This window comes from Micropterus salmoides, unplaced genomic scaffold (assembly GCF_014851395.1).
Source record: "Micropterus salmoides isolate LMB-PRFRI ecotype aquatic unplaced genomic scaffold, ASM1485139v1 Ms_hic_scaffold_4274, whole genome shotgun sequence".
Taxonomy (NCBI): domain Eukaryota; kingdom Metazoa; phylum Chordata; class Actinopteri; order Centrarchiformes; family Centrarchidae; genus Micropterus; species Micropterus salmoides.
The window spans coordinates 1-24,399 of record NW_024043678.1 but is presented as its reverse complement, the minus strand read 5'-3'; the positions used below and the strand labels follow the sequence as shown (position 1 = coordinate 24,399).

Below are 24,399 nucleotides of genomic sequence, written 5' to 3'. Positions count from 1 at the left end.
TCAGCTAGTTAAAATCAGATAGGCCTATCTAATTTTAAGTAAAAGAAATGCTGATTACAAAAACTCTGAGGTAGGAAAAAGTGTATTAAAGAACTAATGACATTAAATTGCAGCGTCTCCATATAGCGTGTGACGCACTGGACTGGAGCAGCAGCTGCTGTGAGTGATGCAGACATATGAGACTTTCAACTAACGTCAAGGTTAGGAAATGGTAGGGTCCATTTTAGGGGTGTCTGAAATCTTATTGTTAAATAAAAGGCATGACTATGGGAAATATATATATAGGGAAGAAAGACCCCACTGAACTGTTGTTTTTGCCTCTTTTGGGGGGGGTCAAAGTCTTAATTAGGGGGTCAGACCCCCCCCATCCCCCGTAATTCGAAACATGGATGTGAATAGCAGGAACATCTGAACTCATCTCATCTTCTTATTGTGCATTGTTTCATTTGTTATTAAATATTTCTTGCTGCAAGCTGTTTTTCAGAATATTTTTAACCAAAGTTTTCAAACAGCGATGGAGACATTCAGATTCTGACATGCCCCCAGCGTCCCCAGGGTAAATGACACCTATCTGTCAACACTTTTAAATGTCCCGCCCCATCCAGGCTGTGATTGGTCGGTTCACGACAAGTAGCTGCTTGAAAGGCACCCGAGCTTCTCTTCTCCCTCGTCTCTCTCTGTCGACGGAGTTTAGCAGGCAGAGAGAACAGGTGAGCGTCTCGTAGCGCCCAGAGAAACTGATATGGCTGATATGAGCCTGATACAGCTTGGGAGAAGTCCCGGTACGCCAAAGAGTAAAATGTCGAGGTGCCGGTACTGCATACCGGGGCGTTCCGGTGTTGTGCAGAATTCTGCCTGCCTGCAGAGAATTGCATGCACCTCGCGGATCATACTGAGAAAAGAGGTGGATGCAAATCTCGGCAGTTAGCCTTCAAAATTTGATCTGCAGAATTATGCATCCACCTCTTTAGGTCCTTTTCAGACATTCTGCTGTGCTCACTGATCACAATCGCAACATGGCCTGGTAACATACTAACACAATGAAGTATTGTGGTGCTAAAGAGATGCCCACAAATAAAATTCTCCAGAAATAAGGGGACATGCTTGTTGGTACACAAAACAAGCATGTTCAAATGTTTTTTCAGTGACAATGAAATTACCGTTCCCACTAAAATCATCACAATGTCTGTCGAAACTATCACAATATGGATTTACTTACACATCAAAATCTCTCAAGAAAGCGTATTTCTCAAAGTGTCTATTCCTAAGACAGATCTTCTTAAACTGTGCCTCAGTACCACAACATGTATTTTGGCCTATCTGGGTCCCTGTATAACATGGCCTGTTAATGCTTTGCTGTACCTGTGTCTTAGGATGAGAGACTTTACCAATCGCTGCTCTGATGTTATAAAGGCTGAACTTGTGGGATTGTCACAGGATTTTGTTTTATAAAATAAAGAGAAGGCCGATTTCCTGATTTTTATTAGGTTGAAAGGGGCTTGCTCACAGCTTTCCACATTAACCCAGCACTGCCAATGACTGATTTAAAATGTTCTGATTAATATGTTTTGTTACATGAATGTCTGTGCTATCAAATAAACACAATGTGCCTGTTACCTCTCAGTGTTTGACCCTTCAGTAGTTATTATTACTTTACTATTTTGATGGTCTCACAGTTCTATCTCATGCCATTTGGATGTGTGGATATTGTTGTTTATATATGTTTCCAGCCCTGTGATCGGCTGAAAGCTCTTCAGAATCACAAATCAAGAAGGCAAGGTTCCTATCAAACTGAAATCCTCCCTTCATTTACAATTGCTCCCTAATTTTTCTTAAAACCAGTCTAATCAGTCTAACTGCTGTGGACCTCCAAATGGGACAGTTGATGTTTGTTTGCACATAGACATGTAGTTTTTTAAGCCATCTGGTTCTATTGCAACAACTATTACAGAAACAAAATGAAGAAAAAGGAAATCTGGTTTCTTGTGAAACAGGCTAATGCAATATACTGTATACTACCTTCTGAAGCTTTTTGAAGTTGCAGTACAATATTAGGACTATGGTATGTCTCTCATTTTATTGGCTCTACTGCAGCACACTGGATTTACCTGTAATGAGCTAAGACAGTAAAGCTTATCCTTGTCCTGGTTTCGGTGGCCAAAGAGGAAGGACCATGGGTAGGGCTGTAAATTAAACTAGTGTGAAAATTTTGACTTCTTGTACTTAATTAAATATGATCCAGTTTATTACATTTTTAATTGTAAATGTAAACTCTCCCCAGGCTGTTAAATCCAAAATGTACAGAAAAAAATTCACAGAACACAACCGTAGTGTCCTCTGTTATAGCTACAGCTACTCTTTAGTAATGTATTTGCAGGTATCTGTTGCTCACACTAAATTTTTTTATTATTGTGTGCTTATGTAAATAATGCATTAAGTACGAGGGACAAAGTTATAATTGTCTAAATTTGTAAGTATTTTAGTAATGGGATTTCTGGTAAAGATCATTTTTTGAATGAAGGTCAAAAGCATTTCACAACTAAACACATGGTGTCGCTGCGTTTGACTTTATGGGGCTCTGTGCAGCGCTGACTTCACGCGATGCATGCTAGACTTAACGTAAGTCATGCTGGTTAGAAATTCTGACTTTCACAGGTGCTGCAAAACTTCACCATGTCACATGACATTAAAACCTCGTGGTAGCAAGGCGCGTGCAGTTGTTTGAGTCCGGCTTTTCTCCGGCTGCATAAAGTTGGAACCACCTTTTGTAGAATGAGTCCGACTGAGTCCGACTTGACGGCAGTGTTTTTTTATCCGTCCCTGCAGTCTCCTGCAGCCAACGCTTGACATTTAAGTCGGGGAAAGTCAGTAATCTCGAACTTATGTGTTGAACACACTCCTAGGGCTGGGGTGTTGGCCAAATACTTGTTTTGCTTCACAGTTACAGCCCAAAACACAAAGTATTTTATGATTAGACAAGTTGAAGCTATCAGTGCCATGTTTCTTTATGTCGTGCACATGTTTATGGAGAAGTTGTGTATTAAGTTTCATTTTATTAAAGACAACAGAGTTTTAGAAATATGTTTAATGTTACTGTAGCGTCCCCTTTGATTTGATTTGTATGAAATGTTAAATACTTGTGCAGTGTGGCTGTATGTATAACATTCCCAGATTTTGTTACCCAATTAAGTATTGAAAAGGTATAGCAGTGCATCAGGCCACGCCTTCAAATGTTTGTAACAGAAAAAGAAAGAATAAAATGTGCAATGTGTAAGAATTTAGACTACTCTCCACCTGTATAATTCAAAATCCCAAAAATAGGGGGCAGTATATCACATATCAGGTGATACTGCTGCCACTTGCTGTTAGCCAGTAAGCTCAGTACCTGTGCAGCTAACTTAGTAGCAGCCCTTTTAACTGACTGAGTCCAGATTGGGCACTAGAACCTATACATAAGGCCTTCCAAGTAGGCACGTCGAAGGGCAGAGAGGGCGCATCTCAGATGTGGGGAACCCATGACTCAAACTTGGGTTGCCTCTCGCTATGCCTCCTCTGCAATTCTACAGGCTCCCACACCATTCTCTCTGCTAGGAGCCTAAACAGAGCCCAAGAATCAAGCCATCCTCGATGCTCAAGGGCCATGAGTGCCCCGTATCTGTTAGCTAGTCAAGACCGCCCAAACCGATACCAAGTCAAGACCAAGACCAGAGTTTATCGAGACCGAGACAAGACCAAGACTTTTAGGGGCTGAGAGCAGTCGAGACCAAGAACGAGGGAGGGCAAGACCGAGTCAAGACCAAGACCAGTTTCCTGCATTGCATGGCACGCAATAAAATGTGGAATGAGATCGTAGGTACTTCTCAAAGTGATCTGAAAGATTCACTTTCCCATTAAAACACCCACATACAAACACTAAGAGCTGAAATCAACGTAAGCATTGCGAGGAGGGGTGACAGCTGTCGTTAACGGGAACAACACATGTTTAATTAGGGTTATTGGTTGCATTTGAAGCAATAAGTTTTACTTCCAATCAAAGTTAGGATGTTAACAAATGAGACATAATAAGTGGTCTTAAGACCACTTATTATGCAATGGCCTCACTTCATCTTATTTAGAGTAACTTGCTTTAATAAGTGTTCACTTGGGTCCTGCTGCTGGCACTTTCATGTAAGCGCAAGGAAGGCCGGGTAAGTTTGTTAGTGGGCATTGGGGGGTCCTTACTGCTGCTCCCTGCCTCGAGCCTTCAATATATGCACCTGGATGGGCAGGGACATCCCAGAACAGAGCCATACCGCCAAACATAACTACAATGCCGAAAAGTTGTCCTGACTGAAATCTTTTATTGAGTCAATTTTGACTTTAACTTGAACAATCTGTTAGTTGAGCAATCTCAGTATTGTTAACAAAAATAGGCTGTGAAAGATTGTTAAACTTTGCCAAAAGACTACTGGCACTAACTTGAATGATCTTGACCATGCCATCCAAGTGAGAGCCACTCAAAAGGCAAAGGTCTTTTTGGTGGATCCTTGACACCATCTCCTTGCAAAATTTCGACTTCTGCCATCAAGGAGGAAGTACACTTTCTCTAGGAGGGCTGAATCAAACAGATATTTGAGATAATTTGTCCTGTCAGCTGTTGGGTTTTTAAAACAACTGTAGACCACAGTGCTGTTGCACACCTTCACTAATACAGGACTGATGGACACACTGTGCTCTACATCTTATGGTAACTTTACTATTTGTTGATAACATCTGTAATATGTTATATGTACTCGTGTCTTCTATTTATTTACTTGTTTTATGATGTGTATTGACTACTTGCAAACCTCTGGGACAAATCAAATTAAATATTTCTACCTGGATACAGAAAGGATATCTGATATGAAGCGCATATCAGCAGACTTTAGGGCAGCGGTTTTCAAAGTCTGAGACTGCGGGCCTCCCCTCAGACAAAGCTTGGGAAACGCCGACCCTCACCACGTCTTTAGTTTACTTGGTAAGTTTTGCTCAATTCCTGGATAATGATTACATTGTTTGATCCCATAGACACTCAACATTTGAGCCAAAATAGCCTAATATTGCTGTTTGACATAACTTCAGGCTACACCAAATAGTTTTAAAAAAGGTCTGTCCTAAACATAGACTGTATATAAAAAAAGTCCTAATGTATTTATTAGTTTCTGACTCTGATGGAAAAAACAGTTTCCAAAAACTACTGCATCTCTGAACTCTCACACATGTAGGCTATTCTGTGATCTCCTTTTGATAACTAATGCAATATTGTTTCACTTCTATTCACTGAGCCTCCACTGAAACTGTTTGGAGCCCCCCAGGGAGGCCCGCCTCACACTTTGAAAACCTCTGCTTCAGAGGATGAGCATATGAACGTCTCGTAAAACAGCGAGTATTAAATAATTTAATAATGCAAGCATTTCGAGTGGAGTAGTGAAGTAATTGGGCTACAATTGCAAGCATGCAAAAATCACAAAGTTGGCCTAAGCAAATAGGCTGACAAAGGATAAAAGCAGCCTATGTTTACAGATTGGTATGTATCTCCTTGAAAGAAATAATTAATGCATATATGGCTCTACGTGCTACATAGGCTACATAAAAAGTTGAAGAACTCAAAAGGTGATGACATTTTAAGAATAATTATTACATATATAATAATTACCCTATTATTATTGTTATTGTTATTATTATTATTATTATTATTATATTGTAGGTATTTATTGTGGCAATCATATAGGCCTATTCATATTGAAAATAAAGATCGAGCGAGCATTTGCCCTTTTTCTCCATGGGAGGTTTCTGTCCTCCTTAAGCTCATCCTAGCACACCTGTGTTACCCATTACCAAAATATTTCCTTATAGAAATATAAAAAAAATTGTGCTGATCATCATTCATATATACAGGAGCATTTCAAAAAATTTGAAAGATAAAAAATTCAAATGTTTTGAACTGCACTTCTGGGCATTCAGCAAACTTTGTCATCAGGTTTCAAATCCAAATAAATTTCTTCATCGTACAAATTCGTCATAGTTACAGAGAGTGTGTTTTCTCCCAAATCAGACAAATTGTTGTGCTGAAGAAGTATATCATTTTCAAAAGTGTACAGGTGCAGGTTGAAAAAATTACATTTTATTTAAAATAGGAATTTATTAAGCCTGCTTGTTCTATTGCAATAACTGTTACAAAAACAAAATGAAGAAAAAGGAAACATGGTTTGTTGGGAAACAGGCTGAGGCAATATATTGTATACTTTCCCATGAAGTGTTTCAAGATCACAGTACAATAGAACTATGGTATGTTTTTTGTAATTTTGAATTTTGAAAATGAATTTGTATTAATTACCAGTGCCAGTTCTAGACCAGTTTCATTGAGGGTGCCAGGCTGGGGCCAGTAGTTTTGTCAGAGGGGTACATTCAATCTGGGACAAAAGAGACAAAGGCACTGTTCAAGCTCTTAAAATGTCTTGTTTAGTATATAATGTAATGTTTTAGTATATTTCAGTAACTTACACTTATTTGTTTCAGTAACAGGATTTTTCTAGTAACTTAGTTATAGTTTTATTAAATTACATTATATATAAAAAACATTCCTGTTAATTTTAGCTCAAGTTACAGCACATTCTTTGATGCAACTCTTCTTTGTAAGGCTTAATGAACAGTTTAAGCTCTAGACATTCTCTGGATCCCAGTTTGTATTTTGTATCCCACTATAACATTTGCTAGGAAACAAGAAACACCACCATATTCACCCCTGTTATTAGTCATGATGTGAAATATACACAAAACAAAATACTTGATAGTAGGCCATAATCTGTGCATTATGGAGTGGAATGCATATTTTGGCAGACTGCATGTCCAGGTAGGACCAGTAGGCTACTTTTATCGCTTTTTGTGTATGAAAAGTGCTGTTTAAATGAAATGCATTGTTAAATTGTTATGATAATAATATACCCTTTAAGGAGGGGATTTCCAGCAATATCCAAAGGCTATCCATGCAGTGGAAACATGGATTACAAGGACAGAATATTGTCTACAATGCTGCAATCAGTTTAATGTACATTTCGTCGCAAGGAAGATAGATTACTATGATTACTGTAGACCAGGGCTATTCAATTACAAATTCAATTGCCATTTTCTCACGAGTTGGGAATCATAAGGATTTTATTGACACACTTGTATTGGTAATCCCTTTTGGCTCAGTTCTTTATTAATGCTCTTATCAGTCCTATTTATTACTAAATAACTGAATCTATTATTTAAAAAAAGATTGTACCATTTTTATTAACTAAATGTTGTTTCTAGAGCAGCAACAGGATTTACAACAGCAAAGTCACTAATATCTCTGCTGGAAACAAATCTAACATGTCAGTAAAATAGATCATATTCCTGATATCAACATACTGAGTGAAATTTAGAAAGAATGAACAGCTCAGTCCCTCCTGTCCTCCTCCCTCTGCTGCCGCCATGTGTGCGAGAGCACATGTGCGTGTGCGTGTGCGTGTGTGTGTGTGTGTGTGTGTGTGTGTGTGTGTGTGTGGAGTGGAGTCCCTCTGCAGACACACAGAGGAGCGGCGAGGCTGCAGGTCGGACAGTTATGTCGGGCCTTGATTGGTGGTGATCGGTACAGCGCATTCTCAAGATGAGAAGGAAACCACATAGCTCACTCTTTAGCTACTTTCCTACACTACACATGTAGTTTACTTTTGTTGTCATATATATTAGATTACAGAGCCCAAGAATCAAGCCATCCTCGATGCTCAAGGACCATGAGTGCCCCGTATCTGTTAGCCAGTGTTGTAGTCACGACCGCCCAAACCGAGACCAAGTCAAGACCAAGACCAGAGTTCATCGCAACCGAGACAAGGTACGAGACTTTTAGGGGCTGAGAGCAGTCAAGACCAAGACCGAGGGAGGGCAAGACCGAGTCAAGACCAAGACCAGTTCCCTGCATTGCATGGCACGCAATAAAATGTGGAATGAGATCATAGGTACTTCTCAAAGTGATCTGAAAGATCCACTTTCCCATTAAAACACCCGCATACAAACACTAAGAGCTGAAATCAACGTAAGCATTGCGAGGAGGGGTGACAGCTGTCGTTAACGGGAACAACACATGTTTAATTAGGGTTATTGGTTGCTTTTGAAGCAATAAGTTTTACTTCCAATCAAAGTTAGGATTTTAACAAATCAGACAATGTAAAAGCAATTTCTTCATATCCCCAAAGTTATGGTCTTGACTGGTCTTGAAATAAAATTCCGATTCCTCAATGTCCGAGACCGAGAAAAGACCGAGTACAAAGGCGGCCGAGTCCGAGACGAGACCAAGACCATCAAGAAGTGGTCTTAAGACCGGTCTTAAGACCACTTATTATGCAATGGCCTCACTTCATCTTATTTAGAGTAACTTGCTTTAATAAGGGTTCACTTGGGTCCTGCTGCTGGCACTTTCATGTAAGCGCAAAGAAGGCCGAGTAAGTTTGTCAGTGGGCATTGGGGGGTCCTTACTGCTGCTCCCTGCCTCGAGCCTTCAATGTATGCACCTGGATGGGCAGGGACATCCCAGAACAGAGCCATACCGCCAAACATAACTACAATGCCGAAAAGTTGTCCTGACTGAAATCTTTTATTGAGTCAATTTTGACTTTAACTTGAACAATCTGTTAGTTGAGCAATCTCAGTATTGTTAACAAAAATAGGCTGTGAAAGATTGTTAAACTTTGCCAAAAGACTACTGGGACTAACTTGAATGATCTTGACCATGCCATCCAAGTGAGAGCCACTCAAAAGGCAAAGGTCTTTTTGGTGGATCCTTGACACCCTCTCCTTGCAAAACTTTGACTTCTGCCATCAAGGAGGAAGTGCACTTTCACTACGAGGGCCAAATCAAACAGATATTTGAGATAATTTGTCCTGTCAGCTGTTGGGTTTTTAAAACACCTGTAGACCTCAGTGCTGTTGCACACCTTCACTAATACAGGACTGATGGACACACTGTGCTCTACATCTTATGGTAACTTTACTATTTGTTGATAACATCTGTAATATGTTATATGTACTCGTGTCTTCTATTTATTTACTTGTTTTATGATGTGTATTGACTACTTGCAAACCTCTGGGACAAATCAAATTAAATATTTCTACCTGGATACAGAAAGGATATCTGATATGGAGCGCATATCAGCAGACTTTAGGGCAGCGGTTTTCAAAGTCTGAGACTGCGGGCCTCCCCTCAGACAAAGCTTGGGAAACGCCGACCCACACCACGTCTTTAGTTTACTTGGTAAGTTTTGCTCAATTCCTGGATCATGATTACATTGTTTGATCCCATAGACACTCAACATTTGAGCCAAAATAGCCTAATATTGCTGTTTGACATAACTTCAGACTACACCAAATAGTTTTAAAAAAGGTCTGTCCTAAACATAGACTGTATATAAAAAAAGTCCTAATGTATTTATTAGTTTCTGACTCTGATGGAAAAAACAGTTTCCAAAACCTACTGCATCTCTGAACTCTCACACATGTAGGCTATTCTGTGATCTCCTTTTGATAACTAATGCAATATTGTTTCACTTCTATTCACTGAGCCTCCACTGAAACTGTTTGGAGCCCCCCCAGTGAGGCCCGCCTCACACTTTGAAAACCCCTGCTTCAGAGGATGAGCATATGAACGTCTTGTAAAACAGCGAGTATTAAATAATCTAATAATGCAAGCATTTCGAGTGGAGTAGTGAAGTAATTGGGCTACAATTGCAAGCATGCAAAAATCACAAAGTTGGCCTAAGCAAATAGGCTGACAAAGGATAAAAGCAGCCTATGTTTACAGATTGGTATGTATCTCCTTGAAAGAAATAATTAATGCATATATGGCTCTACGTGCTACATAGGCTACATAAAAAGTTGAAGAACTCAAAAGGTGATGACATTTTAAGAATAATTATTACATATTATAATAATTACCCTATTATTATTGTTATTGTTATTATTATTATAATATTGTAGGTATTTTTTGTTGCAATTTTTCTATCATATAGGCCTATTCATATTGAAAATAAAGATCGAGCAAGCATTTGCCCTTTTTCTCCATGGGAGGTTTCTGTCCTCCCTAAGCTCATCCTAGCACACCTGTGTTACCCATTACCAAAATATTTCCTTATAGAAATATTAAAAAATCGTGTTGATCATCATTCATATATACAGGAGTGTTACGGCCGCCGCTGGCTGCCTTAGAGTAGTTGTGTTCTGGAGTTCTCTGAACAGTATGCAAATCCCCGCTGCAAGCACCTGTTGAGGATTGGTTCCTCTGGACCTGGACCCACCCACTTCTTGGTTGCTGTTTGCTGGCATCTGATTGGTGTGGTCGAAGATCCAACCAACCCTGCCAACCAGGACTCCCCAATACAGCTGGCCTACAAATAGTTTGTGTTTCTGCAGTTCGAGACTGTGAGCCAGTGATCAGTTCGTCTTGTTGTTGGTTATGTATCCTTGTGAATAGTGAATTTCTTGAGTGTTGAATTTACCTGTCTCTGTCGGTTGCCTATTTAAGCGACTGCCGTCAGTCAGCAGTCAGCCTTGTAAACCACATGGTGTGAGTGGCACTCTTTAGGGTTGAACATTGTCTGTTTGGGTTACTTTACATTCTTGTAAAGCATGTAGGTACTGACCTCCTTTTGTTCAGTGTTTTTTTTTTTTTTTTTGAGTAGAGAGCTGTCTTTGGGCAATACCTCCTTTTTGTTTCCTTTTTTTTGTCAGTACCTACATAGCCTCCTTTCGTTGTGTTTTTTCTGAGATCATTTAATTAAACAATTGACTTAAACCTAAATTCCGTTGTCCTTACCACCTTCATTCTATCCCAAATACCTTGTTACTGCCCTACCCTAACGAGCTGGGTTGTAACAAGGAGCATTTCAAATTTGAAAGATAAAAAATTCAAATATTTTGAACTGCACTTCTGGGCATTCAGCAAACTTTGCCATCAGGTTTCAAATCCAAATAAATTTCTTCATCGTACAAATTCTTCATAGTTACAGAGAGTGTGTTTTCTCCCAAATCAGACAAATTGTTGTGCTGAAAAAGTATATCCTTTTCAAAAGTGTACAGGTGCAGGTTAAAAAAATTACATTTTATTTAAAATAGGAATTTATTAAACCTGCTTGCAATATTGCTATTGCAATAACTGTTACAAAAACAAAATGAAGAAAAAGGAAACATGGTTTGTTGGGAAACAGGCTGAGGCAATATATTGTATACTTTCCAATGAAGTGTTTCAAGATCACAGTACAATAGAACTATGGTATGTTTTTTGTAATTTTGGCTCCACTCCAGCACACTGGATGTACTGTGAGTGCTTTACCTGTAATGATCTAAATCCATGAATATAACTAGTGGGAAAATAATGACTCCTTTTTTACCCATATTAATATAAAATGAATTTGTATTAATTACCAGTGCCAGTTCTAGACCAGTTTCATTGAGGGTGCCAGGCTGGGGCCAGTAGTTTTGTCAGAGGGGTACATTCAATCCGGGACAAAAGAGACAAAGGCACTGTTCAAGCTCTTAAAATGTCTTGTTTAGTATATAATGTAATGTTTTAGTATATTTCAGTAACTTACACTTATTTGTTTCAGTAACAGGATCTTTCTAGTAACTTAGTTATAGTTTTATTAAATTACATTATATATATATATATATAAAAAAAACATTCCTGTTAATTTTAGCTCAAGTTACAGCACATTCTTTGATGCAACTCTTCTTTGTAAGGCTTAATGAACAGTTTAAGCTCTAGACATTCTCTGGATCCCAGTTTGTATTTTGTATCCCACTATAACATTTGCTAGGAAACAAGAAACACCACCATATTCACCCCTGTTATTAGTCATGATGTGAAATATACACAAAACAAAATACTTGATAGTAGGCCATAATCTGTGCATTATGGAGTGGAATGCATATTTTGGCAGACTGCATGTCCAGGTAGGACCAGTAGGCTACTTTTATCGCTTTTTGTGTATGAAAAGTGCTGTTTAAATGCAATGCATTGTTAAATTGTTATGATAATAATATACCCTTTAAGGAGGGGATTTCCAGCAATATCCAAAGGCTATCCATGCAGTGGAAACCTGGATTACAAGGACAGAATATTGTCTACAATGCTGCATTCAGTTTAATGTACATTTCGTCGCAAGGAAGATAGATTACTATGATTACTGTAAACCAGGGCTATTCAATTACAAATTCAATTGCCATTTTCTCACGAGTTGGGATCATAAGGATTTTATTGACACACTTGTATTGGTAATCCCTTTTGGCTCAGTTCTTTATTAATGCTCTTATCAGTCCTATTTATTACTAAATAACTGAATATCTTACTTAAAAAAAGAATGTACCATTTTTATTAACTAAATGTTGTTTCTAGAGCAGCAACGGGATTTACAACAGCAAAGTCACTAATATCTCGCTGGAAACAAATTACATGTCAGTAAAATAGATCATATTCCTGATATCAACATACTGAGTGAAGTTTAGAAAGAATGAACAGCTCAGTCCCTCCTGTCCTCCTCCCTCTGCTGCCGCCGTGTGTGCGAGTGCACAACAAAGATGAGAAGGAAACCACACAGCTCACTCTTTAGCTACTTTCATACACTATACATGTAGTTTACTTTTGTTGTCATATATATTAGATTATGTGCTGGGCCGGATGTGGCCCGCGGGCCGCCAATTCAATAGGGCTGTTGTAGACTTTTCGTTCAGAGGGGGGTCATAGGGGGTCCAAGATCTGTGTTACAGGGGCACTGTTGGCTCCCCCCCATAATTGCCACAGACCATTACTTCACTTTTTACATTGTAAATCTAAACTGTCCCCAGGCTGTCAAGGACATGGGGTCATCAAAAAAAGAAAGATTTATTCCCCTCAGAAGCTTGAATGTATCTCTTACTAAATAAACACAATGTGCCTTTTACCTCTTGATGTTTGACCTTTCAATATTATTACAGTTATTTTAATGTCATCACAGTTCTATATTAGGTCATTACGATTATGAGTGGATATGTTTCATGATGATTGACAGGTGTTCTTCATGTTAATTACTGTCAAAAGGTAGAAGATTTAAAATACTCCAGCCCACGCTTTACACTGCTCTCCTTCTGGCAGTGAATGCCTGCTCCCAATGTCTTACTTTGCCAGCGGTGCTTAACCCACTGCATCCTTCATGCCCCATTCATGTCTTTAAGATGTACATTCAGCTTCCTCAGAATCAGGAGGCCTGAACTCTTATCAAACACGTCAAGTCTGCAGCAGGTTGGACAATAAATAGTGACGTTACAGCTTCCTGTTTCATGGCGAAACATGTAAGTATTTATTTTTCTGTACAAAGAGAAAACAACATTTCTTTAGACACAGCAGGACTCGGGCAGGTTGAAGCAACACAGTGAGCGTGTATCTTCAGCTGCAGCCATGGCACTCAGGTGGATCATTCTGTTCTTTGGCCTGGGACTGGTAAGTGTAAGCCTTTGCTCTTTGTCAAACACTAACATCCACGTTGGATCTCCAGTGTAAAACAATGCTTTAATGTTGATTCCTAGAATGTCAGTTCATTCTTTAGTAAATTATGTGATCAATGTGCTTTCTAATGTATTTACTAGGCAGCAGCCAAGCTAACAGGTGACACAGGTGAGTCACATATTGAGATTTTTACATGTTATTTACAGTCAAAAAGTAGACAGACACTTCAGTATAACTTGAGTGAGAAAATTTGAAATACCCCACCCACCCTATACACTTGTGATCTTTTGCCAGTGAATGCCTGACTCGCATCTGCTATTGCATTTTGCTATTGGTCCCTCATTTCTTTAACAACCAGTTTTCAGACTCCTGAAAAGTGAAAAATAATTATCAGGATGTTCAGTACAGTATGTATACAGGACAGAACTGTACACCAATTTAGTCTAAGCTTGTGCCTGATGTGTTCAGCCCTTGACTAGTAGTTTAGTTGGGAATGACATACAGCTGATACTTAATATTACTTTGTTACTAATTTAGGAACGTTACATGAATAAATAAATATTTTTGCGCCTTTCACGGGACCCAAGGACGCTTTACACATAGTTACAGAACAACAAAGTCATTCAGGACTGAATGCCTGGGTAAAGAGCTGGGTTTTTAGTAGATGTTTGAAAGTGTCCAGACAGGGAGCATTTCAGATCTCTGTGGGGATGAGCTCCAGAGGGTGGGGGCTGTGACGCTGATGGCTCTGTCCCCAAAAGTGTGGTGTCTGGTGTGGGGGACAGAGAGCAGAGGAGATGTTAGCTAGCGCTAACAGCTTAAATGTTAATTGCATCAATTAACATTTAAATAATAGATTTGTAGATATTTGTTAATCGATTCATAATCTTCCACGTCCGCATCGCGATGCATCTAAGAATCGATTATTTTTCCCACCCCTAGTCCCCACTGCACCCTTCATGAACTGAAGTTGTACATTCAGCTCAGCAGAGACAGTTCTAACTCAGAAGAATCAGCTAACAGTATAATAATAATAAAAAAAATGACCTCCTGTAATGACATTTTGAGCAGCATATTATTGATTCTTCATCTGCAGAAAATGATGTTGATGGAGGCCATGACTGGGACATCCTTAGCATCAATGAAGGTTTGTGTATCATTGAGTTTTATTTTTTGTTTCGCTTTGTTGTCCAACATTTATATGTCTCTGATGATTTTCATCAACCAATGCAATTTTCCTTTGCAGCGGCTGGTCTGGACCTGCTGGAGGGAGACATCGTACAGGAGGAAGTAAGCTACCCAGATAGCAAACATTATAGAAACTATGTTGAATCAGCATTCTGCTCTCAACGCTAATTTAATTGAATCAATCAACAATTTTTGCACCATTTTTTAATATTGAAACAATGTTGAAATCATAGCTAACTAAAAATCTTCTACTTCTAAATAGTATGCACAGACTCCAAAAACCAATCTCTTCTGCTGCTCTTTAGGATTTTGCATATCCAGGCGTGTTGAGTATTACATTATATTTGTGTCTAAATTCTGGGCACGAGATGGGACATTTGTTGCACATGCATAAATTATATGTGTAGTGCTTCTCTACTTTGCTAGTCACCGATGATCCTAATAATGATCAGATTGGAGACAAACTAGCCAATCTGAAATAACCTTAATAATTTATTGTGTGATTATGTGAATAATGGATTTAGTGCAAGGGAACAATTGTCTAAATTAAAATATAAACAAGAAGATGATTACTCTATAATGCCGCAAGGGGAAATTCCATGTTTTTTCACTCTTCACATGTAAATGTTTCAGTATTATGCACACACACATATGATACATGGAGAGATGTCAGAGCGAGGGAGCTGCCACTCAGTGTGGGGCCCCGAGCAGTTGGCGGTTCAGCCGCATGCTGAAGGCCACCTGAGGCAGTGGCGGTGAACTGGCATCTCTCTGGCTACCAGTCCATACTCCACATCTCTGGTCCGAGCTGCCCTCGAACCGGCAATCCTCCAGTTCCCACCCAAATCCTTGTGGTCTGAGCTACTGCTACTTTATTACATACAGCAGAATTGTAATTATGCAATGTGGGTCTATGTCATCCCGCCCAGCAGTCTGGTATGCATTGTGAGGAGCTGAATACCATGTTGTGCCAGACAGTCTGGTACAACATGGTACTCCTCTCCTCTGCTTTAGCTAGAGAATTTTAATTTACTCCCTTGTCTTCTTTATTATTTATTAAATTATGTAATTATTTGTCACATGGCCAAAAAGGGGGGCCGAAATGGGCACAAACGGACACCACAGAGATGTGAGAACAGAGGTGGGGGTGGAGGGAACAACAGGAAAAAGAGCCCTGCATGCCCCTCCGACGGGGCCCGACTTATTTAGGCCCCAAGGGCCAGGCTTCAGGACAATTTTCATGTCATAGTTCACATGCGGGCCAGGCATCAAGCATGTATTAGCCTTCTATTGCACACGTTATCCAACGAAGGTTAAAATTGGATAAAAAAAATTGGTTGTCAACCAAGTCCAGTTGCCCTTAATTTTAACCTTCGTTGGATAACTATGACCTGGATGACTGAGAATCTTCATAGACATATAGCACACATGGTTGCAGGATTATGCTGCAAATGTTTGTGAAGTATAAATGAGCGAATGCAGCATACTGGCGGAAAGTCTTTCTGCGTTTATTATGAAATTGGCTTCAGAGACTTCTGGCTGCAGCGTTAGGAGGCTGTCTCATTGTTCGTTTTGGATTGGATTTTGGGATTGGACATAATCTGCGGTGAAGCCTTGATTTTTGATGCAGTAAGGTAAGGCAACCTGCATGTTTTTTTTTATTGTCAGACTATTTATTTAGATTATATGGCCGGTTTGTTTTTCTGCATGCTGTTGCGATTAGCAGCAGCAGCCTGCCTCAGCCTGTCAAAAATGCCTTTTTACTAGTGATAATAATTTGACTTTAACTGACATTGTGATACACTTTAAGTGTTTTACATCTATGGATTTTATTGTAGGCAGGTTAAGTGTTGATTTAAGAGGATAAATTGGTTGTCACTTTAAAAGACAAAAACTTTAATTTAACAAACAAATAAAAAATGCTCCAAACATTTTTCTAAATGCTTCCCACTGTCCTGGGGTGTGTCAAATGGTGGGAGTCACCTTGTTTCCCTCGAGGTTTCTATGTTTTAAGAAATCTGAATTTAAGAGAAGGCCTAATGTCAAAGTCCTTTCTAAAATGTCTCTGGTAATGTCTAAGAAAGTCTGTTTGGGCGTGTTTTTAATCATATATCTTTCCACAATATCAACAATTTCATAAATGCCATAAGCAGTTATACAATTTTATGTCATAACAAATGAAAAAGGAAAGACACATATCTGCTTTAGTTTTAGAAAATAATGATCCCTATCGAGGGAAAACCCAGATTGATTAAAGGTATGAAGAATGTTTTATTCTTATCCAGATTCCGTTTGTTGCCACTCGAAATGCTCACGTAATTCACTAAATCATACTTTAAAATCGTTAAATTTACCGGCAAACACGGCAGCTTACTATAGCAGAGGAACCAATAGCACGCTTGCATACTGATGAAGCGATGTCATTAACCAATCAGATTTAGCTGCATTGAGCACCGCTGTTCAATCAATCAATCAATCAACATTTCTTTGTATAGCACTGCCCAAAGTGCTTTACATCAGCTGTTGACACAACGAAGAACAGCGTGGAAGCAGCGACGCTCGGCCGTAGACAGTATGCGTGAAAGCTGCGAGGGTAAATATTAATGTTGTTGGAAAATTCTCGTAAAGCAACTTGTTTTAAGACAGAACTGTGTTGTTCAAACTTACTGCGGCCTTAACGTTAAAGGTAGCGTTAGCTATAACGCTGTGCTTGCTAGCTAGCATCATGCACCCAGTGGTTGAATGTGGCCTGTATCTATTTCTCATTAGCTAGTTTTGTTTAACTAATAATGTTAATCGGGTAGTTTTTTTTTTATTATTATTTCGGCGCATTTGTATTTTTATTTATGTTTGCAAGTGATGCTCGTTTCAATGTGTAAAAGAAGTCAGTGGTGTGTGACCGTAACGTTACAGCTCGTGTGTTTGCTGGGGTTTCTCACCATCTTGTGTCTGTTTTTACCTTCAGCACTAAATACCAACTTCAAACCTACTTGAAATAAAACCTTCCCGAGTAAAAAGACAACACACCTGTCTGTAAGGTAAACATGTAGAAAGGGTTCATTCAATCATCTCTGTCCTCAGTCTCCCATCCGGTATGTTTTATACAAGCACAGCAAACGTTAGCTTGGCGTTAGCCAAATGTTAAAAACAAGCTAAATAGAAAGCTGACTGTCTGGAGCACAGACTGGTCTGTAATTTTAAACTCTGGCTGAGACAAACCAGCCGCTCCTCCTTCTACCAGGTAACATAAAGGTCATTACCAGCAGAGGAAGATGACTGAGTTTTTCATTCTTTCTAAACATCAATCAGTATTGTGATGTCAGATATTATGTTTTAATAGTGACTTTGCTGCTGTAAACATTAATGTTGCTGCTCTAGAAACAACATTTAGTTACATTGAACATATTCAATTCTAATCCTATAATTAAAAAACAACCAGGCAGCTAATAAGCACACATCAATATTAGTTTGTTTATAGCAAGTCCTGTGTCATCTCAATGTATAACAATGTTATCGCACATTGAATATTTCCTCACACCGTGCAGGCCTACCTCATGCCCGTTGGGTCTCCTCTTACGAGTAACGTATCGATAGTGGTATTATCAATAAAGACTCGGATCGTTAAGCAGCATCAATAAAAATGAACGATCCTCATCCCTGGCTTTCTCTATACTGTATGAGTGATGTGATCTATCAAATAGATCACCAATCAATAGTGAGGGGAACCACTTGTCCAAGTCCATGTGTGATTCACAGCTGTCACCTTACCTTAGCTGCAGTCTCAGGCATGTTTGTCATGTTTGTTTTGTGGCGCAGCAGCGATCCGCGTTTTTTTATTTGTTTTTTTTTGTTTTGTTTTTTTTAACTCACGGAGCCTCCGGCTGCAGCTGCTTCAGGTGTAGTCGGTGTGATCAGCTGGATGTGCAGCCTCTCTTTGCTGTTTGCTTCTTTACACTCTTTAGTGTAGTTTAGTGACTTGTTTAGCAGACTCCTTACTTGTTTTGAGATCTTTCAATTCAGTTTAATAATCAAAAGATAACAAAATTATTCTCGTTTACTTTCAATAAACGTAAGAAAAATGTAACCTAAATTTGTTTTCCACAGCTCATGTGGTCACTAAACTGTTTCACTCCTCCTCTCTCATTTAAATACAAAAAAGGAGGATGACCGAAGTAGGATGAGAAGTGATCTGATACAATTTCCCAATGTGTTTAGAAAACAGTTATTTGAAAAAAAGAAATGGATCTCCTTGCTTGTCCATATCAACCATAAAATTATTTTAGGCTACCAATCAACTACTACGGCTTCAACAGTTGGTATTTTATGCAAGGTATCTAATGAAGTATCAGTATCACTTTAGGGTACTGGTGTCGTAAATTTTAAACGATACCCAATGTGCAATTTAAATTCTCTTTCACTGCACAAAGGTGCAAGAGTACAGCTGGTGTTTTATATTGCTAATATCTTGTGTTGTAACGGTTTGTTTACACACAATAAACTTTGTTTCTTAAAATGTAATGTATGAAATATTGGAACTTGCTCCTAATTTCCGTTCTTTGTTTCCTTAACAGATTCAAAGTTGAAGATCCACCTTCACACTCATCCATTGCATGTTTGACACCAACCTTCTTTTAAATCTCTTTTTGAATTAAACTGCCTTCGCTCTTCGTTCCTGGGCTCATTTTGTCTTTGTGATGTTAGTGAAATGGCTCTAGTTGTCTCTGGGGTACCAGTGTGAGCTGATACAGCAGGAGGTTTTTAGGTTTTCTAATTGTATCTTCACACTGCCTCTTCAGCTGCAAGACTTTCTAGTCCCAAGATATTATAACACTTTCCCATGCTGTGTCTGTAAAAGGAATGATGGGTCCAGTTTTCTCTACATGCACACAGACCCCTGTTTCTTTTATACATGTGATGTTAGCAAACCTGGATAAGTACAGGAGCAATCTGGTGGTTGGCATGATTATGTGACGTTGCTCATCATATTAAGATTGACAGGTGAAGTTTTCTAACAATACAATGGAACAGAAATTTGTGATAACTGATATATTATGTAAAAGATCACCAAAAACTTACGAGGGACAATGTTATGTTATAAATTATCATATAAAAAAGTAAGGATGACTCTGTGTCTACCTCTAAAGTACTCACATGTTGGTGTTTTATTAATCAGAATCAGCTAACGTTATACTGCCATGTAGAGTGTATGTGTAAGAGCTTATACATACAAGGAATTTGGTGCATAACAAACAAACCTATATAATGACAAGATATAAAAGTAACAAAGACTGTTTATGTGGCAGTTATTTACACGAAGTGCAAACATTGACAGTTTAAGGTGAATAACAAAGCAGGGTGACAGTTAACTTGTGGTAAATGTATCCTGTGTTTCTGCAGTTTGAAGGGACAAGATGCAAAGAAGCCACACACAAAAGGCTGAGGACCAAATGTTTACATTCCATGATTACAACGTAAATCTATTTTTATTGAAAGTAAAGCGTAAACGCGAGTTTACTTAATACTTAATAATAACTTAAATCAACGTAGTTAACCTGCTGTCTCGGTCCCTTCGGCGCGTTATTTATTTCCGGGTTTTCCATAGTCTGGCACTTTTCCAAGCACGTCATTGGACAATAACTACATGTACGTCACGTAAATTGGACCCCAGACATAACGGTCCGCTCTTATTGCCGGGAAAACTAAGGTGGATAAAGTTACTGATAAACAAAAAAATGGCAGAAGCACGAGTGGCAACAAATTTAGTTTAATTTGTTGAAAACCCTGAAGAAGTCCTCAACAACTGCCGTTGGCCCACCGCCTATTAAAGTCAAACTGTAGACCTGTTAAAGTTGAACAACACAATTCATAGTAGCAGATGAATGAACAGGCTACGTTCCAAGACAGTACTGATTGTTAAACGATTCTTAATAAGAAAATAAATGAAAGTAGTTGAAACATGATATCAGGTTAAACACAGATAGTAATAGGTAAGTGATCACAAAGAGATTAGTCAGGTCCAATGGCAAGGTTATACCTCTTTGGTCCTTTGGGGACCCTGTTGTTCCCTGAAGGGAATTTGGGAATAACTCTGAGTACTTGGACAGATTCAGTTTTTAATTCAGTCCCTGGATTGAAAACCTGGTAGGATGGAGAAATGAAATAGGCTTCAGATTGATTTTGATATAAGGGTAAAACATTTGATGACTAATATACTGTAGATTTAAATGATATACAAAACATGTATGGTGTAATAGTTTACCAAAATACAAAATATTGTTTGGAAATTATGTTTACATTTTTCTTGCTGTCCCAAATTACCAAACGTGTTGTGGTAATTTGGGACAGCATGTTTCAGATATATTGGGACAGTGTTAAAAGGCTATAATAAATGAAATTTATCACTAGTGTGGATTCATAAAACCAGATATACAGAGGGACCACACATGTATGTCAACACAGAACCACCGAGATGTAACCTACAGGCAACTTTTAAGTAGATAGAGTAAGATTACTAATGATGCTAATCCCCCACATTGTCTGTAGAAAGCCCTATCATTTGGTCAAATTAGCCTTTTCCAACAATCTTCTGACAATAAAGCAAATGTTTACTATGTTTAATGTAGCAGTTCTGTAACATATAATTAAGTCTAATCAAGAAGCATCGCTGATGCATGCAGACGTTTTGCTACTCACTTTGTTTAACCTGTTGCTTTATTCTTATGATGAATTGAAGGTCTGCTGCAGAATAGAATGGCAGATAACACAGAAATAAATAAAATAAACATGTCTGACAACATGTTGGAGTCTTTAATGATTTTAACATCTTAATCAATAATCTAGCCTGTTGACATTTGCTGATGTAACGAGATCACAAGACAGAATTACAAAAACTGTCCCAATATACCTGAATTCACCCTACGTGAACGGCCACTAGATGTGCGTTTTCAGTTGTTTAATGTAGACGGAGATCAACTCTGATACACAGTTAAAACGCTGGTGTGGACTGGGAGCATATTCGTTTTAAAACTCAGCTTTTATACAAAAACAGAGTAGTGTGGATGGGGCCTTAGTTTACGGCCTCTGTCCACCCAGAGGTCCTAACAGCCCTAGTTCAAGGAGAGACTACATATCTGGACAAGGTTAAATTATCATTTTAACAGTCATGAGTATTATCTTAACTTCACAGGAGGTGGTGGCTCGTCTGGTTGACTGCATTGTGACCAGCAAAAAGTAACGAAGTACAAATACTTTGTTACTGTACATACATAGTTTTTTTTTCCAGATTTGTACTGTACTTGAGTAGGCTACTTCAGGTTGTTGCAGCTTTTACTTTTACTTCACTAGATTTTTAAGCAAAATAACGACTTTTTACATAAGAGGATGAAGAAGGACTATCCTTCTGGGCACATGAAGAGAAATTCAATGACAGGTAATTCCCCTGAACCTGTACTCAATTTTATACCTGTTATTTCCTTTATTCCCATCAGACATTCATCAGAAACTCAATCATAGGAGATGAGTATCGCTGGCCAACAACCGTTCCTTACTACCTGGAGGACTGTCTGGGTAAGACACGGTGTTTTGGAAACTCACAGTAGTTACCAAATTAGGTTGCTTTATCAATATTTATGTTCTTACACTTTGTAATGTGTAGAGATGAATGCAAAGGGAGTAATCCTGAAGGCATTTGACCAGTACAGACTGAAGACCTGCATTGACTTCACACCATGGAAAGGAGAGGGGAACTACATCTCTGTGTACAAAGGGAAAGGGTGAGCAGATCTTCAAACTGCTGTGTTCAGTTCATGTAAACTGTAACAGGACAAATGTGTTGCGGAAACCAGGGACTGGGAACACAAGCGCAGGACACGTACAGGTGTTGCGGGAATGGTGGACTTTATTGTCAGTTTCACACGGGAGTTGGGGAAAGTGGCGGTGACGAGGATAAACAGCGGATGCTGAGGGTTGGTGAGGCGGAGACCGGGAGGCAGACAGGAGACAGGAGAGGCGGTTGCGTGGCTGGCGATGAGGTCCTGGGGCAAAGAAAACAAAGTTAGCTTCAAAGACACGGAAAGGCAGAAATACGAAGTTCTAGAATGAGATTAATCTTGAGCCGGAGTAGCTACCGCTACGGGTGGACAACAATCTGGCGACAAATGACTGGAGAACCGGAGAAGATGTACTGCAGGTCAGTACTGCATCCTGCAATGAGAAAGAGGTCGCTTGTAATGACACGGTATCAATAGATGCAGCTCCCCTCAGCTCTACAAAACCTTTTATCAGTTTTCTGCTCGTCGTTGTGGTTTAAAGTACTGCAGTGTTACTCATTTGGTCTAGTCTCACTGCTTTCATCAACCCTGTTTTCATCCATCCATACTGACTGACCTGTCCAGCACCAAAAGGCAGACACAGTTAGTCTCTTGCATGTGAACATCTTGCTTCCCCTCTCTGTAGATGCTTCTCCTATGTAGGCAACCAGCGTATGGGGAGGCAGCAGCTGTCCATTGGTGAATACTGTGATACTCTAGACACCGTTGAGCATGAGTTCCTGCACGCTCTGGGCTTCTGGCACGAGCAGTCCAGAGCCGACCGTGATGATTACGTCAACATCATGTGGGATCACATTGAACCTGGTAACGCTGATTTGTGACACTTGTAATTACAGCTCATCACTTACATTAGTGTACACTCATGTAATAACTTTATACAATAAATGACAAACTGTACAGAAACTACTCCTGCATTTTTCTCATTATCCATGCCCACCATCTAATTTTGTTTTACACAACAAAACTGACAGTTGCTTGCAATAAATAAAAAACAACAGCTGAATTCTTCCTGACATTCTTCTTCTGCCTTCCTCAGGTCAAGAGCACAACTTCGAAAGCCACGATGACACGGTGTCCAGTGCTCTAGGCGTTCCTTATGACTACAGCTCTATAATGCACTACGGAAAGACGTACTTCAGCATTGATTCTGAGCCCACCATCGTCACCAAGATCCCCCACTTCATGGATGTGATTGGTCAGAGGATGGGGTTCAGTGCTAGTGACATAACCAAGCTCAACCGTCTCTACAACTGCAGTGAGTTCTGCCAGCCTGCCATTTGTCCATCAAAGAGTCAATGAGACAGGTTACCTTCATTACCATAGATGTTTGACATATTGTGAGGTACAAAAGGAAGCCTCTGGCAACACCTGCCATAATACTGTACAGTATACTGGAACTATAATAAAATACAGTTTAGACAGATGTTGTCTCAGTACATCACCCAACAGTTTATTACTGTCAGCTAACAGCAGTTCTGTTTAACTTTATTTAACAAGATTAGAAAACCACACAGAACTTACATAATGTTGTTTCTCAGTTAAGAAAAACAATAGATAAAAATATATATCCTCTGGAATAATACTGAAATCATTTTTAGAAGAACTATTTTCAGTATCTCTAGTGATGTTTGCCAACAGTTTTAAAGAACACCTTACCTTGGTTTGTCGTTTGAACCTGGCTAAACATTATGAAGCTAAACTTCTTTCAAAGGTTATTGACAGCTGCTGCCAAAATGTAGAATTAGAACATTTCTGAAGTGGTATCACAATGGCAGACAGTGAACATTGATTTTGCATAATGTGATATTTATTCAATATACAATCATTTTGTCATAATATTGTAAAAAAGTAGATTCCACTGTTTCTAAA

General features: G+C 39.0%; 1 protein-coding gene across 1 annotated transcript; it reads left to right on the top strand.

Annotated features, from left to right (window-relative positions):
• Positions 1-12,817: 12,817 nt before the first annotated feature.
• On the top strand, positions 12,818-23,942 carry LOC119887709 (meprin A subunit beta-like). Its single transcript, XM_038698348.1, has 8 exons — positions 12,818-13,507; positions 13,654-13,681; positions 14,610-14,660; positions 14,760-14,803; positions 22,189-22,267; positions 22,356-22,473; positions 23,156-23,334; positions 23,567-23,942. Exons 1-8 carry the CDS (start codon positions 13,466-13,468, stop codon positions 23,827-23,829), a joined length of 804 nt encoding a protein of 267 aa, XP_038554276.1. The 5' UTR covers positions 12,818-13,465; the 3' UTR covers positions 23,830-23,942.
• The last annotated feature ends 457 nt before the right edge of the window (positions 23,943-24,399 follow it).